This window comes from Urtica dioica, chromosome 7 (genome assembly GCF_054948205.1).
Source record: "Urtica dioica subsp. dioica isolate 48M chromosome 7, U.dioica_male_clone48M_v1_H2, whole genome shotgun sequence".
NCBI lineage: Eukaryota > Viridiplantae > Streptophyta > Magnoliopsida > Rosales > Urticaceae > Urtica > Urtica dioica.
In genome coordinates, this window is record NC_142762.1 from 23,023,117 (window position 1) to 23,039,904 (window position 16,788).

General features: G+C 38.0%; 2 protein-coding genes and 1 long non-coding RNA gene across 4 annotated transcripts; 2 read left to right on the forward strand and 1 right to left on the reverse strand.

Moving 5' to 3' along the window:
* Positions 1-5,591: 5,591 nt before the first annotated feature.
* Positions 5,592-11,380, reverse strand: LOC149390452 (uncharacterized). 2 transcript variants are annotated; one of them, XM_089621077.1, is made up of 6 exons: positions 10,919-11,380; positions 10,703-10,817; positions 10,336-10,417; positions 9,971-10,022; positions 6,097-6,151; positions 5,601-5,767 (listed from the first exon to the last, which is right to left on the reverse strand). In XM_089621077.1, exons 1-6 carry the CDS (start codon positions 11,324-11,326, stop codon positions 5,733-5,735), a joined length of 747 nt encoding a protein of 248 aa, XP_089477203.1. In that variant the 5' UTR covers positions 11,327-11,380; the 3' UTR covers positions 5,601-5,732. The 2 variants fall into 2 exon arrangements, with proteins under 2 accessions (XP_089477204.1, XP_089477203.1); XM_089621078.1 differs by lacking the exon at positions 9,971-10,022 and having other exon boundaries at positions 5,592-5,767.
* A 1,593-nt stretch (positions 11,381-12,973) lies between these two features.
* On the forward strand, positions 12,974-14,463 carry LOC149390453 (uncharacterized). The gene is made up of 2 exons (XM_089619775.1): positions 12,974-13,320; positions 13,488-14,463. The coding sequence occupies exons 1-2, from the start codon at positions 13,082-13,084 to the stop codon at positions 14,461-14,463; spliced, it is 1,215 nt and encodes a 404-aa protein (XP_089475901.1). The 5' UTR covers positions 12,974-13,081.
* Position 14,464: 1 nt separating this feature from the next.
* LOC149390454 (uncharacterized) lies at positions 14,465-15,227 on the forward strand. The gene is made up of 2 exons (XR_016300350.1): positions 14,465-14,570; positions 14,640-15,227. It is a non-coding gene; the product is annotated as an uncharacterized LOC149390454 (long non-coding RNA).
* Positions 15,228-16,788: the final 1,561 nt, after the last annotated feature.

The window sequence follows — 16,788 nt, forward strand, 5'->3', positions numbered from 1 at the left end:
GTAGCGAGAAAACAAAAAGGGATAAAGAGAATAGGAAGAAGAAGAAACAATAATTAAAAACTCAATTGTAAATTAAAATACGGGAGTTCAAGAGTAAATGAGAAGAAGAAAATTGTAATTGACGCGAATTGATGAAGAACGGCTCTCCTCTTTTTCTCTATCTCTCCCAAACACTCTCCCAAAAGCCAAAAACAAAAACTAAAAGAATGAAGAATGTATTATTTAGGTTACGAAGGTGTTTTTAACTCTGAATGGTGTCATTTTCGGAATCATCTGAGCCTTCCAATTAAATCAAATGGTCCAGATCTTCAAAAAAACGTCAATTTCCTATTCTAGCAATTCGGAGGCGCGCGGCGCGCGGACCACTCTTCACCTTATGCGCGCTCCGTGCATAAGACTCTGTAAGTTTTTTTCAGTTTGATTTTCCTGTGTGCGCGGTCTCGAAGTTTGTCCTCTCGCGGCACGCGGTAGTCGACGTGTGGCACGCGTAGTCGTGATTTTTTTTACTATTGCTTTTTTACTCCATTTCGACCGTTTTGTCTCCAAATCACATCTCTTTTTCCATGAAATTGATCGTAGACACTCTATTACTCCTTTGAACCTACAACTAACTAAAAACTATTAAAATATTCGAGAACTCATCGGTTTTCGGTTCGGAGAATAGGATTTTTACGCGTGATTAACGCACCTATCAAATCCCGCCAAACTTAAACCGTTACTTGCCCTCAAGTAACAAAAACGAAGTAAAACATAAAATCACACAAAAGAATATCTAAACTAAATTGGTAAATTTCAATGCCTTGAATACAATGATCGACTCATATTTGCCTCAACTTCAACCCTCTAGACATACATCGACACAGAAATCTGTGGTTTTAAACTCCAAGTCAACTACCAAGTGTAACAAGTTCGTGTTAGCTCGAGCCGTTTGCAATGTTATTTTTGTCTCGATTAGCTTTCGATTCCCAAGTATCGTAGCCTTTCCAATTCCTAATATGCGACCACAAAAATCTTTTCCTTTGAATGATAATTTATTCGATTCGACACACCATAAGCCTTCTCTTCACCCTTGATCTCCACTAATGCACACACATCATTCCTAGCTCGTCAATATGTCTTAAAGGCTTGTAATGTTTAGGCTTAGGATCGGGTATGGAAAATAATTTTTAGTTGCTTTGACATCAATCTTAGCGACTCCATCATCACCAAAACTACACCATCTCATTCCTTCACTCACTCGTTTTCCAATGCTCTTGGCCTTGAATACGCATTTGAGACATCTTATTTCTTTGGTCTATCTTTCCCATATCCCCCAAACTTCGACTTAACTACAACCAATCTCTCGAAATATACATAGACCACTACGCCATGACTACAAACACCTCAATTAAGCATTATTATTATTATTATTATTATTATTATTATTATTATTATTATTATTATTATTATTATTATTATTATTATTATTATTATTATTATCTTTTTTTCATGATAGATACGAGATACATACGGATAAATCACCGGCGTGGTGTCTAAAAATCTAACAAGTACATGGAGACTGGTTGACGTTCATATCACAAAGTTGAAAGAATTCACTCAATTACGTCACTCAAGAGTTGCTAAAGTTAATAGGGTTCTTTGTGGGATTTCGAACTTATTGGCTCGGCTTTTTCTGACTAAGTATCGAGAAAGGTAAATCGTTCGGTTTTTTGTGAGAGGGTTCTAATTGATCATATTCTCGGGTTGGCTTTTTTACTCGATGGGTTATTCCTAATACCTATATCATTCTTACTAGATCAATGTGCGCTCAATTTCGCTTCAACTAGGGATCCGAAGAGGTTCTTAGTGTGTTTGGTGGTCACTTTTCAGAACTTGGTTAGACTACTACTCAAGGTCGTCTAAGTATCGAGACAAACATTATTCGGGCTTAAGTGATAAAACAAGACTCAACAAGATTCTTTTTCACTCGGTAATTCACATATTTTTACCCATATCTACGGCTTAAGACTATCCATATCATAGGAAAATATTTATCGAGTCAACCAAAGCAAACAAAACATCAATTTCTACCAATTATCCTAAAATAAAACAAAAAAAACCTAGAAAATTAACTACTAATACAAAAGTCCCCTGCAAATCAACTAGCACGAATTGAACTTAAAGAGGAGATGGAAAGATGTCACAAATTGTTGACAAGTTCTAAAACAATAAACAAAACACTAAAATAACGGGTGTAAGTAGAAAGAGAGGCTAGGACCAAGGCTTCACGTGTTTATTCAACGGTTTGGATACTCGAATTTCTCGACAGTCAATAATCAACTCATTACTCTTTGGTAATCATCCTCACAAAATAATATTGCTAAATCTCTCTCGCGCATCTAACAACCTATGTCAAAATTAGGAAAATCTTCTCTCGATCTCAATCTCTAACAAAAACATGCATTAATATTAAGAGTATTCACACGATTCTATGACAACCTAGCTATCTCTAGGCTAGGAATGCATCATAGTAATTCAAACTAAAACACTAACAACCTAATCTTTCTCAAGCATCAAGTTGAAGTATAAAATCATGAACAAGGTAGCTAATCTCGATCAAGCATTAAAACGGATTTGAATTAAGCAAAGTATATAGAGAATGAAAATTGAACTTCAATATATTAAATCATATCCATAACCGAATCCTAAACCCGCTACGCCATAGTCTTTAATGGAATTAGTTCATGGCGTAGCGAGAAAACAAAAAGGGATAAAGAGAATAGGAAGAAGAAGAAACAATAATTAAAAACTCAATTGTAAATTAAAATGCGGGAGTTCAAGAGTAAATGAGAAGAAGAAAATTGTAATTGACGCGAATTGATGAAGAACGGCTCTCCTCTTTTTCTCTATCTCTCCCAAACACTCTCCCAAAAGCCAAAAACAAAAACTAAAAGAATGAAGAATGTATTATTTAGGTTACGAATGTGTTTTTAACTCTGAATGGTGTCTTTTTCGGAATCATCTGAGCCTTCCAATTAAATCTAATGGTCCAGATCTTAAAAAAAAACGTCAATTTCCTATCCCAGTAATTCGGAGGTGCACGGCGCGCGGTGGTCGACGTGCGGCGTGCGGACCACTCTTCAGCTTATGTGCGCTCCGCGCATAAGACTATGTAGGTTTTCTCGGTTTGATTTTCCAGTCTGTGCGGCGCGCGCAAAGAATCACGCGGCGCGCGGTGGTCGACGCGTGACGCGCAGTATCGTAATTTTTTTACTATTGCTTTTTTACTCCATTTCGACCGTTTTGTCTCCAAATCACGTCTTTTTTTCCATGAAATTGACCGTAGACACTCTTTACTCCTTTGAACCTGAAACTAATAAAAAATATACTAAAAACCATGGTTTTAAATGCCGGCGAAAATCGGCGACTTTCGTCGGCGAAGTCGCTGCCGAGCTAAAACGGTCGACGAAGACATCTGTTGTCGTTTCGACGTTGAATGTCGCTCGAAAATCGGCGAAACGACACGCCATTCGGCTGAAAAATGGTCGACCAAAATCGTTTCATTTAAAGCATAAAATCCTCATTCTTTCGTCGAGTTTCATGGGTTTTCGAAGACAAGGGCAGAGCTGGGCGATTTTCGGGAGCTGTGGATTCGTCCAGGTGAGTATTGCATTTTCAAACTTTTTACCCATATTTAAATAATTCGATTTTAGTGAGTTTTTTTATTTATTTTAATATAATTTTGTTCATTAATGTTGTTTAGCTTGCGACGATCTACATGATATTTTTTCATATTTTTTTTAGACTTCCGGCAAACCTCAATTTTTTCCGGCGAGTTCAGAGCTTTCCGGCGACTCAAAACACAGACTAAAACTGTACCGTAGTTGGCTAGCAAAAATGGAGACACATTAGTCAAGTCATGTTTTAAAATGAAGAAACCGAAACAAGGAAAAATGATGAAGAAGAAGATGCGATTCTTTAATTGAAACTTGAAAAATTGAGAGAAATTTAAATATTTAAAAAAAAAAATGAACCCCCCTTGACCTAGCCGTTCATTCAGAAGAAGAAATTCAATTGGTTAAAGGAAAAATACAACTAACCAACAACATTCATAAGTAAATAGTAAAAATGTCTACATCAACATACACATAAAGAAAAAGAAATAAAAGAGTTGACCGGAGTTGAAGACTAATACTCAATGGTAACTCTGCTTAAAACAACAACTAAAAACATACAGACTAAACAAAGGACCTCAATAAGTCATGATATTTTTTGTGTGTGCATATAATTAACTTTAGTTTATCATTTAAGAATCTAGATAATAATCTATAGGTTTACAAATATATAAATACTATTGTTGTAGCTTGAATATAATATATTTTACAAGTTAACAAATTTGTTTTAAAAGAGAAAAAATCAACACAAATTTATATATTATGAAATAAATATATATTACATATAAACTATACACCATAAATACCATATATTTTACACGTGTAAAAATAGAAAGATACATATATATGTATTTAACATATTAGGTAACATTATTTCCTTTCGATTTTCCTCCGACATGTCGGTTTTCCATGGAAAGCGGCATATCAATTACCCTTTTCCACATTTTTTTCGTTCGGTTTTCCGTCGGCGTGTCGATTTTCCGTAAATCAGCAGGCTCGAAATGGCGTCGAAAACGGCATTTCGAACCTTGCTAAAAACTATTAATAAAATACTCAAGAATTCATCGGTTTCGGTTCGGACAATAGGAGTTTTACGCGTGATTAATGCACCTATCAATTTCTTTCGTCAATTAAATATGTTTACTATTTTGTCCTTTATTTTTAGTTTTCAAAAATATTTATTTATTTGAATTCGTTTTCGAATTGACAACTTATTCCCCCCAAAATTGTATGAAAATAATACATATATAACTTGTGTTTAAATGAAATGTCGAGTTTAACTTTTGATTTTAAAAAATGTGGAGTTTATACTCTATGTTTAACTAAGATGGCGAAATAATACTTTGAAATAAACAACAGTTCCACGAATATTCTTTTTATTGAATTTTGATTTACGTTGACATTAATATTTAAATGTAAATACCAATTATCTTTATTCATTCGCGCCATATATGTAATTTATTTGCAAAATTAAGAAATAAACAACAGTCTCTTAATCATGAAGAACACAGAAAGAGCCAAAGGGGTAAAAATCGATAGTTGATAGTCATCAAAATCATAGATTCTAATAGAGAATCCAGGATTCAGAGTTACAATTCGAACAGGGAATGAAGTCATCTTTTCGGAGATATGAATTTTATTATTTAATTTCAATTTAAGGTTATTTTCATTTCAAAATTGAGAATTTTGAAGTTAGTGTACTGGTTTGGATTTGATTATGTTATTCTTATATAATATCAATGAAATGGAGATTTGTGACACTGTTATTTATTATAGGGTATAATTTCGTCATTTTAGTTAAACAGAATATATGACTCAACATTTTTGAAAATTAAAAGGTAAACTCGATATTCACTAAAACACGGATATATATTTGTTATTTTCCCAAATTTTATTTAATATTTTAAGAGCATACTTTTCTAAAGAGTATATATATCTCATAGAATCATATAATTTCAGTAGCTACATCTAACATTTCTGTTAGTAAGAAATGTTTCGTATAGAGGTTCAAAAGTCAATATATAAGAAATCAAATTACTACTAATTTTGCGAGTCTGTCTCGGAATACATATTATATGGTCATCGAGAATCGTCATGATATACTCGTAGCAATCCTGGAAAAAATCGGATGAGAATATGAGTGAAAGAACATTAGATAGGATAAATTGTAATGAAATCTTATAATAAATTAAATGAGTGAACTGAACCCACATGATACAAATATTGTTCCCAAGTAAAGCAACTAATTATGAACGAATGAAGCTTCACTTGGTGTTATATAGAATTTCTCAAAAATATAATCGATCCACAGTCCACTTTATTTTAGAATTTTTCTCCCGGATTAAATAAATTAATTGGACCCACTTCAGTCCACTGATTTTCTTTGTGTTTAAAATTTGTGAGTTTGTATGAGTTATATATATAGGTCTATATGGAGACGCACCTTCGGCAAATATTGGACGGGAATCGAAAAAGGTTGTAGCAGCCTTCAACAACTTCTACATATTAAAAAAAAAATAAAAATAAAAAATAAAAAAATAAATTAAAAAAACAAAGCACAATGTTTGACAAATATTTCACCAGAAAAACATTTGTTTCTTCATTTACTGTGCACTGGTTATATGGTTTTTTTTTTATTCCATATTCAAAGTTTAAGGGTGAACCACATAATTAGCCACTTTAATTACTTAGATCAAAATCATAATTGTTATGAATAGTTTTTTTTTTTTTTTTTTTTTTTTTGTCTAAATCATGACACCTAAAAACGCTCCTTGCATTAGAGGGCAAGTTCAAAAGAAGGCTCAGGTCTGCACACCAGCATCCCTTCCAGACCTTATGGCCAAAATACGCACCGGGCAAGCGTCGCTCGCAAGCAAGGAGGGCCCTTGGCCTTTCCGCATGGAAAACGCGGCACTCTCATAAGGCATGGGTGGTGGGCCGAGTCTACAACCCGAGTGAAAAAGGGGTGTGCTAGTGCCAGGTAAGCTATGCGCTCGACCCAGCCGTGAGGTATGATGGGAGCTCGGTCAAGACGCATGTTGCGCGCGAAACGTGCGTTGGGTGCTCAAACAAGGCTAATTTCCGTGCCAGCACTTGGGCTCATCCATGGTTTTTTCCGTGCCTCTTGCTCCGTATTTCGGGACGAGGTCAACCTAGTTCTATAAATAGTAAGACCATCCTCCTCTAATAGGAACCTGGTTCTTTCTCTTAAAAAACGTTGGATCTCTGATAGATTGGTTTAAACTACTAACCTAGAATTCTTGTGTTCAAATAGTAATAGATATACTCAGTGAAGGCCCCGAGCACTATAAAAATTAATAAAAAAAGTTGTAAGCCAGTACTTATCCATATCTTTTTCTTCAAATTGTTTTGTTAATTTTGCGCAGCAACATTTTGACACTAGAGAGAGAAGAATTCATAGCTCAAAGATGTAATAATGATTCAGTTGACACACTCGCCATCCCAAAAGGGTAGCGACGCACCTCGGGAAAATTGTCTTCGCTCCTAAACCTCATGCCTTTCTTCTTGGCAGATTCGGTATCCAACATTAGAAAAAACTATATTTAAGGGGAGCATCACATCAACAACACCCATTACAGCGCTGACACTCTTAGTTAGCTGCGCTCAACATCTAAAAACACAGTTGCTCTCTGCCCATTGATGAGGAGCTCCACACCACCCACGGTCTCAAGGCATGATTTAATGTCAAATTTTATGGCACGCTCAAAAAATTTTATGCCACTATAATTAGGGAAATTGTGACTGTACGGTAACATGACCCCGATAGTGCTCGTAACCCTCACTGAGTTACCCAATGCGCATTGTCGAAACCTTAAGTGTACAACACATGCCGTATGTCGAGTCCCTACTCTCTAATGCCGATATCCCCAAGCAATGGTCTACGCAGAACCCTAGCCACCTTGCACCTCGGCCAAGTACATGTGATTATTGCCCAACAGCGTTCATAAATGCACAACACCTGAGTCACACGGCACTAGTACACTCTGGACCGTGCGATACCAATGGCCCGCATGGCACCTTGATCGGATTGGGCTCGACCTCCTCGACCACCACAATGTCGACGTCCCGGGAAGCACTTTAGCCTGTATGGCGCTTTCGCGTAAGAGGTGCTTTGAACTGCCTTGTACATAATGCGATGCAAGCGGGAAGCTCATAAAAATGGCGTCAAAGAAGTAATAAGAGATACAACGTCTCACATTATAAGAAGGTAGATATTTGGTTGCTCTTATAATGCACGTCACCAACTGAAACACCACCAATCCAATCAACCATGCCATGTGACTCCCCATGAAAGACCTTTATACGCATTTCACCCAACATGGAAACCGGAACCACAGAATTGCATATCTTGTGCCGTGATGCAGCCCGCGTGACTCCTTCTATAAGGACATCACTTTTAGTACTTGAGGTGAACTAAGCCCACACGAAAAACCTCATCAGCGTAGAGGCGCTAGCTTGCGTGAGAAGCCTAAACCATTTGGAGGAAATGTTCCACAAGATTCGACTCAAGCCATTTTCCAAAGAGCGATAAAAAAAGGCTATGCCTACCATGGAAACTCCATTTCCCAAGCGGGATGAAGAGAAAGAACATCGTCAAATAATATGTTCATTTTGGATTAAGATGCGGCTTTGTTACATTCCCGTGGGGAGAATACTAGCCTACCAAATTCAAATGGGACAATCAATTAAAATTGATAGCCCCTTGTAATCAAACAAAGATCCACGATAAGCCATCTAAAACGAGACACAAAGCAAAAGAGTGGGAGAAGGGCCACTCAGCAATACCTCTTGCCGTAGACACATGACAATGGTATTCACCGCCCTCACATACACCATCAAGAAACTACCGTATGCTCTCCACCATCTTCTACTCCCGAAGGTCTTATGCATCCTTAAGCAAATCCTTACCCCTCGACAAGGAAATAGGATCTAGCTAGGGACACCGAGGTCAACAGGCCAGACACGATGCCTTCAATTATGCACCATTAGCTTACTCCGAGGAATCCCCGGCATAGGCTAAAAAACGCTCTCATTGAGAGGATCCATAGGCGACCTCCAAGATCAAGAAGACTAGAAGGCCATTCCTATGCCAATGAAACCTGAATTCATCCCCCTATAATTCATGAAGCAGTAAGGGAAAGGTCCAGTTTCTTGAGAAAACCGCAAATTTGCAACAATACGTACTTTTAGACACGACATGAATCATACGCCAAAAGTCGTGTCTAATTTTTAAGTTTTAGACGCAAATCTAATTTTTGTGAAATTTTTTAGCGGATAAATTTACCCCATTTTTTCATTCTTTTTTAGGTTCCCCCATTTTTTCATTCAAAACCACTTTGACGCGTCAAATATACAGACCCGTACTCTCTATCGATTTATTTTTTTCTTTTCTCTCTCTCGTTCTCTGAAAGCAATTCGTCGCTTGCTGTCGCCGCCCATTCCTTTGCCCTCCCGTGGTAAGTCGTCATTTTCTCAGATCTATTCTCTCTTTGTCGCCATTCTCGCTATCCGTCGACGATCTCCATCGCCGTTTGCCGCCAGAAAGGTAAGTCTCCCATTCTCATTCTCTACCTATCTCAATGTCTCTATTTCTCATTTACCAACTCTCTCAATCTAAGTAACCTCTATCAACATCTAAATTGTTAAAATGTCTCATCTGTAGATCGCTAGCTCAGAAAACTATATCAATGGACCCCTATCACGACGAGCGAGACAGGTGGATGGCAGAGCCACCCACACTTTCCAAGTTAAGGAACCGAGTCCACATCTTCATCCAATAAAAAAAATCCAAATATTCCGTATGGAAGAGGAAAAGAATATAGTGTCACCGCAGAGCTACGAAGAGAAGTGCCAAGAGCACAAGCCAAACCATTACCCGACAACGCGATCAAACCAACAAAAGTCAACCGTAGTAGAAGAGTAAAGGCTCACGTGTCCCCTAGGGAATGATTGGTGCGAAGTTTCACGAAAAGGATTCCTCCCGTCATTAGAGACCAAAAAACCATAAACATATGACCGCAACCCGTTATGGTTAGAAAAGGGTTTGCATAACTAGTTGCTTGTCAACTCTAAATTCTTGTGACAAAATTGAGAAAAATGGAAGGCTAGCTAACTTTTTTTTTTTTTTTTAATTCTAAGAATAATAGTTTTATAACATAAGTTTAATTCATATTCTATAAACTAATTGTTTGCAATTTTGTACTTTTTCAAGATATTGTTAATGTCTATGTGATTAAATTTCTAAAAAATGATATTAACATATAAATTAACAAGAACGACATAATTGGATACCATACCAGCACTATGTGACCAGGTTTTATTGGAAGTTCTTCCACGCTTATTATTTTGCTGCATATTAAACATAATTAAAATACTACATAACAGTAATAATTAATCTATATTTGCAAGTTGGGAGGGCTATATTTTGGCGTAAAGTCTAAACACGCAAATTTTTTAGAATCGAAGCTAGTTCAAGATTTCTCACCAGTCAAATTTAGCATCTTAATAAATGAAGAACAGACCAACGAAAATGTTAGATAACCGATTCTTGATTATTTAACATATGAATATAATAGCAAATATGATTCATTTTTATCTCTTTAAATTTGAACGAAAATAGTGCTTTAATAATTACTACTATGTCATAGCAATACTTCATTACCTTATCACGAGTTGTCCACCAATCTCTTCACATTTAAACTGTCTTGAAGCATTAGTAAAGGGTATCGGATGTTTATTCCATTCTGCAATGAATAATATGTATAAAAAATTAAAAAATAATTAAAAAAAAATAGTAACTCAAAAGAAATACATGCACAAACTATCTCAACCAGGTGTGGGCAATAAAACTAAGAAAAGTGTCATAGCATAAACTTAATCCAAACCAACTAGTGATGGACTTCTTTGGTCATTTTCTGTATTTAATATAATTGGATGTCAAAGTAGCATATATATATATATATATATATATATATATATATATATATATATATAAATGTTTTATGTGTGTGTATAGACAGTTTACTCACGAAGATGGCAGAACGTAGTAGCAGTTAAATCTTCGCCTTCAGATATATTGTCAATTATAATGTGAACATTTGGCCCCATGGCATCCATCATGTTGTGGAGAAAACATTTCACTCCCTATATTTTTACACACACACATACAAAAATCATTAATCACAACACTTCTTAGAAGATATGTAAGGGGTTATTCATGTTGATAGCATTTTGTATTTAATCACCTCTTTGCCTTGAAATGGAATGTAAAAGATGAGGTCTTCGTAATGACAATTATCAGAGAGAAGCTCGTTCAGCCTCTCGTCATCCCTCGTGTTGATAGCTTCATAAAATTTTCGAGCGACGTCCGATGCAGAAGGTGGCGGTGGAGGCACATAAGGCGGGATTCCACACGAACCATCATCGATGCCACGAGCTCTCCATCCGCGCCCACGTGACAATATTTCGTGAAATTTAGGCCTATGCTTTGGATGGCAACGGTGATTATTATGTATGTCAAGATTGCTTATGAGTGAGTGATGAGTTTTATTATTCCATAATTGGTTAGGAGATATGTTTTTGGAGCTCTTGCTGCACCAAAGAGAATTAGAGATTCCCGTGGAGATTAAGGGTAAATAGGCCATCTTGTTCATATGCTTTTTCTCTACAAGAAAATGTTGAAAATATATACTCCATTATAGATTTTGATTGATAAACAGGGAAAGAATGTTTTCATTAGAAAGGAAATAGCATTGAGGTAAAAAGATATATATGGTTTGTACTTCGGATGGCTACTAAAGGAAAGAATATATTAGCTTGGCAATTAAAATAAATAAATAAATTAAGAATATAGAACTAGAGACAAGCTCTGTAACATGACTTATTCTTGAAGAAATTATGAAAGGAAAAAGAGAAATTGCCACAACTACTACCAAATGAATAACTTTTTCCAATTTCCCACCAAAACCATAATTTGGCCAAAAATGCCACTAACTCAAATGTACAACTACCCTTTTACCCTCCACTTAAATTTTTCTTACAACCCACACCAACTCTCCCTCATATCTCATCTCACTCCTCATTTTCGCTCATATCCCGCTCATATCTCATCCCAAATCCCTGACTCTCTCTCTCTCTCTCTCTCTCTCTCTCTCTCTCTCTCTCTCTCTCTCTCTCTCTCCGTCGGTCTCTAAAACCCTCGGCGTCGCTACACCCACGGTCACGCAGAGCCAAACGCCTACGAGACCCAAACGCATACGAGACTCAAACGCCCACGAGACCCAAACGCCCACAAGTTCGTAGTCCAAGACCAGCCCGCGCCTACGAGACCCAAACGCCCACGAGTTCATAGTCCAAGACCAGCTTGCCCACAAGGTTTGTCTCGCATTTCTTCATTTTTCATAAATTTTGTGGTTCAAAAAGTTCAAGTTCTATGTCATTTTGATAGTTTAAAGAGATTCAAATGTCCTGTTTGGTCTGGGTATGTTCACCAGTGAGTTTATCAATTGTTGACTTCAGATGTCAACAGTGGACGTCAACTGTTGACATCTGAAGTCAACAAATAATTAATAACTCAACTCTGCCTATGATTTTTGTACGTAGTGATGACGGCTATTTATTTATTATTCAAGCACAGTGGAACTTGGGTTGAACCTGGTTGTTATCATGAGAATGGATCTTTCGGAATCATGGTGCCGTATGAAGTTAACTTCGCTAGTTTGATGCAAATCATTTACGCGAATTTGGGCAAATCACCATCCACTCATACCATTGGTGTTGCATACGCCATGGCTGGTGCCTTGAAACCTGTTGAGATAACCAACGACGCTACGTTAGAAGGTTATTTATATTTGAGGAAGAGGAAAGAAGATGACACGGAGAAATTACAATTGATATTGGAAATAAATGAAATTCCACCCGGGCTCGATTCTCCAGGGGTTGGATCCACTGGCAACAGCCGTGATAGTGGTTGCGTTGGAAACCCGCCTACAAGAGTTTCTGACATGCCATCCATACCCGAGGAGGGGTGTGGTTCGGTTCCAACTCCTGATTCGGTAATTCGTGGTACGTTCGGATTGGATGACTTAAGGTTGTCAGACTATGAGACACAACGACAACAACAACGACAACGACAATGCCCTCCACCACGAAACTCGCCTCCACCTATAAATTCCCGATCCCCTCCTCCACCACGCAACTCCCCTCCGTCACCACGATCCCCTCCTCCACCACAAAACTCCCCTCCTCCACCACGCAACTCCCCTCCGTCACCACGATCCCCTCCTCCACCACAAAACTCCCCTCCGTCACCACGATCCCCTCCTCCACCACAAAACTCCCGTCCTTCATCACCGTCTACGCCGAATTCACATAGCGTCCCAAGTTCATCTACTAGGAGAGACTCAAACATGGATGAGGCTATTATTTTAGATGGTCATTCCCCCGTATTTATTGAGCGACATGCATTGTACAAGGATAAAAAGACTTTACAGAAACACTTGATGTTGTTCGCTATAAACAACAACTTCACGTATAAGACAAAGAACTCGGACAAAAACACATTGCATGTTGTTTGTCTGGGAGAGCATTGTAATTGGGCTGTCCGGGCCGTGAGAAAGGCTAACACGCCCATTTTCCAAATTAGAAGGTAAACTCTCTTTGTTGAATCATGTATGAAATTGAAATACTGTAATTAGATCTCTGTTTTTTGACATCTGGTGTCAATTGTTGACATCTGGTGTCAATTGTTGACATCTGATGTCAATTGTTGACATTAATGTTGAAACTAAGTTTGTTGTAATTTTCATGTTTTAGGTTCGACAACGACCACAGTTGTGCCCTGAACGTAAGACAAGGACGTCACCCGCAAGCAACGAGTACTTTAATAGGAGAGGTTGTGAAGCATAAGTGTATTGATCCAAGCGTGGGTATGTGCAAACCGAAAGAGATAATGAACTACATGCAAATGGATTACGGGGTGTCTATGTCTTACAAAAAAGCTTGGCGTTCCAGAGAGCAGGCTCTAAAGTCCCTCTACGGCAATTCCATGGAGTCGTACGCATTCTTACCTAAGCTAAGGTACATGATCGAGACTAAGAATCCAGGTTCTTTATTTGACCTCGTCACTGGTGAGGGCGGCGTATTTATTAGTTTTTTCATGTCACTCGGCCCATGGAGAACGGGGTGGAAGTATGTAAGACCCGTGATTATCGTCGATGGTACTCATTTGAAGAACTATTACAAAGGAACGTTGTATACGGCGTGTGGGATGGACGGAAACAAACAAATTTTTCCACTAGCCTACTGTATTGGTCCTTCAGAGTCTAACGAAACTTGGATTTACTTCTTCGCCAAATTGAAAGATGCAATTGGGGAACGGGAAGAGCAAGTATTTGTATCTGATAGGCACGCTGGCATAATCAATGGCATCAAGACGGTATTTCCGAACTGTGATCATGGTTTTTGCATGTACCATCTTCACGGTAATTTGAAGACTACTTTCAAGGGGATTACGAAGGAGGCGAAGTGGAAATTTTACGGTGCCTCGAAGGCATACACTCAGCGGGAATTTGAAAGTTTCATGGTCATGTTGGACACTGAAAATCCCGAAATACGACGGTACTTAGCTAATGATGTCGGGTATCAAAGGTGGGCACGATGCATGTTCAGGAGAAAGAGGTACGGTATCATGACGAACAACAACGCGGAAGCATTGAATGCATTAAATGTAAAAGTCAGACAATTTCCAGTTTCGAAGTTGATGGATTGGCTGAGAGAGAGAGAAGTATGAAATGGTTTTATGAACGTCGAGATGCTGCGGCCAAAACAAACACGCTCCTCACAAAAGTATACCAAGCCAGAGCAGACAAGTACATTGCATACGCTGTTCGAATGGAGGTAAAGTCTACAATTGTTGTATGTTTCATGTTTTGTACAAGATTTTGATGAAGTTATGTTTTCTACTAGGTGAGGCCATCTTCAGTCGACGAGTTTGAGGTCGTAGACAGAGAGGGGATTGTATATGCTGTTAATTTAGAAGAGAGGACATGCTCATGTCGGCGATGGCAGGCTCATAATTTTATTTGTCCACACGCAATCGCAGCATGTCGAGTACGTAACCGTCAAGTTGAGAACTACATTTCCGAGTTCTACTCTACGGAGTATTTGCGGGCAACCTACGCAGGTGTACATCATCCTCATGGCGACATTTCGAGTTGGAATATTCCCCCCGAGGTGGAGAATATCAAAGTTCTTCCGCCTCAACACAAAGCACGTGCCGCCGGTAGGCCCAAAAAGAGAAGAATACCCTCTCAAGGTGAGGACATTATTAGGCGCAAGTGTACGCGTTGCGGGCAAATTGGCCACAATCGTCAAACATGCAATAGTGCTACTCCTTTGTCCACGCAATAATTTCAGACTTCTTTGTAATTTCCACCATTTCAGTAGTGACTCTTGTTGATTTCTTAGTTTATTGAGAAATTTATTTGTAATCTCCGACTTGTATGCAGATTTTAGACATCTAAAGTCAACAATAGACGTCTGTGATTTCTTATTGTTCTCCATTAGTTGTGAGGGAACTAAACAATTGATGTCAATTGTTGACATTAGATGTCAACAATTGATGTCAACTGTTGACATCTAGTGGATGAATTTAAATTTAGTTATTCACTTAGGCATGCAATTCACAACATTACACATATATATAAAAGGGACATAGTGTAAATAGACATATTAAGCAGTTTCAAGCATTCAAGTCATACAAAAACCCATACAAATATAAATATTACGAAGTTTAGACCAATGATGTGGGGAATTCATCGTCAGACTCATTTCTTGTTGATCCTCATCCTCCTATAATAGAGAAGTTCCTCTCTCTGGGTTTTCAGCATAAACAGTCGTGTCCCCTTGGGCACGACTTCCATAAAATCTCCTTTTTCCTTCAACGGAGTCTCCCAATCGTCTCCGATGATTTCTTTCATAACCCTTTCGAGAGACATGATCGGACCCGATTCAGTCTCACTACAAAAAGTATCCAAGTACCATATGTACTCAGCTTGGCTCATTTGAAACTCCGTGAGTTGTGCATCACCGAGTTCCGATCCGCTTGCCTTATTAACATCAATTGACTACAATTTTAGTAATTGTCTACAATTATAGGTATGAATGTCTACAATCATAAAAAATAATAACCGAAAATCAGCTTTGCTTGGCATCAAAATGTACCTCATTTTTATATAATTTTCTCTTTCGGGGCTCGAAGTCGTCATAGCTTGTCACCGGAGATTCAATGGAGTGTTTTTCTGACATTTCTGCATATTAGTATCAACAACGTTCATTATTGACATCTAATGTCAACAACTGATGAGAGAAATTGACATCTAAACTCTACAGAGTTCATCAGTTGTTGACATTAGATGTCAACAGTTGACGTCCATTATTGACATCTAATGTCAACAACTGATTATTGACATCTAAGGTCTTCATTATTTGTTGACATTAGATGTCAACAGTTGACGTCCATTATTGACATCTAATGTCAACAATTGATGAGAGAAATTGACATCTAAACTCTACAGAGTTCATCAGTTGTTGACATTAGATGTCAACAGTGGACGTCAACTGTTGACATCTAATGTCAACAACTGATGAGAGAAATTGACACCTAAGGTCATCAGTTGTTGACATTAGATGTCAACAATTGACGTCCATTGTTGACATCTAATGTCAACAACTGATGAACTCTGTAGAGTTTAAATGTCAATTTCTCTCATCAGTTGTTGACATTAGATGTCAACAGTGGATGTCAACTGTTGACATCTAATGTCAACAACTGATGAACTCTGTAGATTCATCCCAAACACCTAAAATCTGTTCATCCAAACAATATCCCAAACAATATCCTAAAGAACTGATGAACTCTGAAGATTCTTAACATACCCAAACAATATCCCAAAAAAATATCCTAAAAAGCGAAACGAACCTTGTGCGCGACCTGATCTTGGACTAAATCTGGAGTTTGAGTCTCGTCGGCGTTTGGGTCCTCGGGTTTTAGAGAGTTGGTGCGAGAAAGAGAGCTGGTCCTCGGGCACCTGGGTTTCTTGGGTCTGGTGGCTTT

Bases quoted from the DNA above. Each gene is read 5' to 3' on its own strand.
- LOC149390452 (XM_089621077.1), bottom strand. From the start codon at position 11,326: ATGAACAAGATGGCCTATTTACCCTTAATCTCCACGGGAATCTCTAAT. The intron at 10,818-10,918 runs GTGATTAAATAC...GTAAAAATATAG, and splicing joins TTCCATTTCAAGGCAAAGAG to GGAGTGAAATGTTTTCTCCA. The intron at 5,768-6,096 runs GTGCGTCTCCAT...GATTTTTTCCAG, and splicing joins CCGTCCAATATTTGCCGAAG to GATTGCTACGAGTATATCAT.
- LOC149390453 (XM_089619775.1), top strand. From the start codon at position 13,082: ATGGATGAGGCTATTATTTTAGATGGTCATTCCCCCGTATTTATTGAG. The intron at 13,321-13,487 runs GTAAACTCTCTT...TTCATGTTTTAG, and splicing joins CCCATTTTCCAAATTAGAAG to GTTCGACAACGACCACAGTT.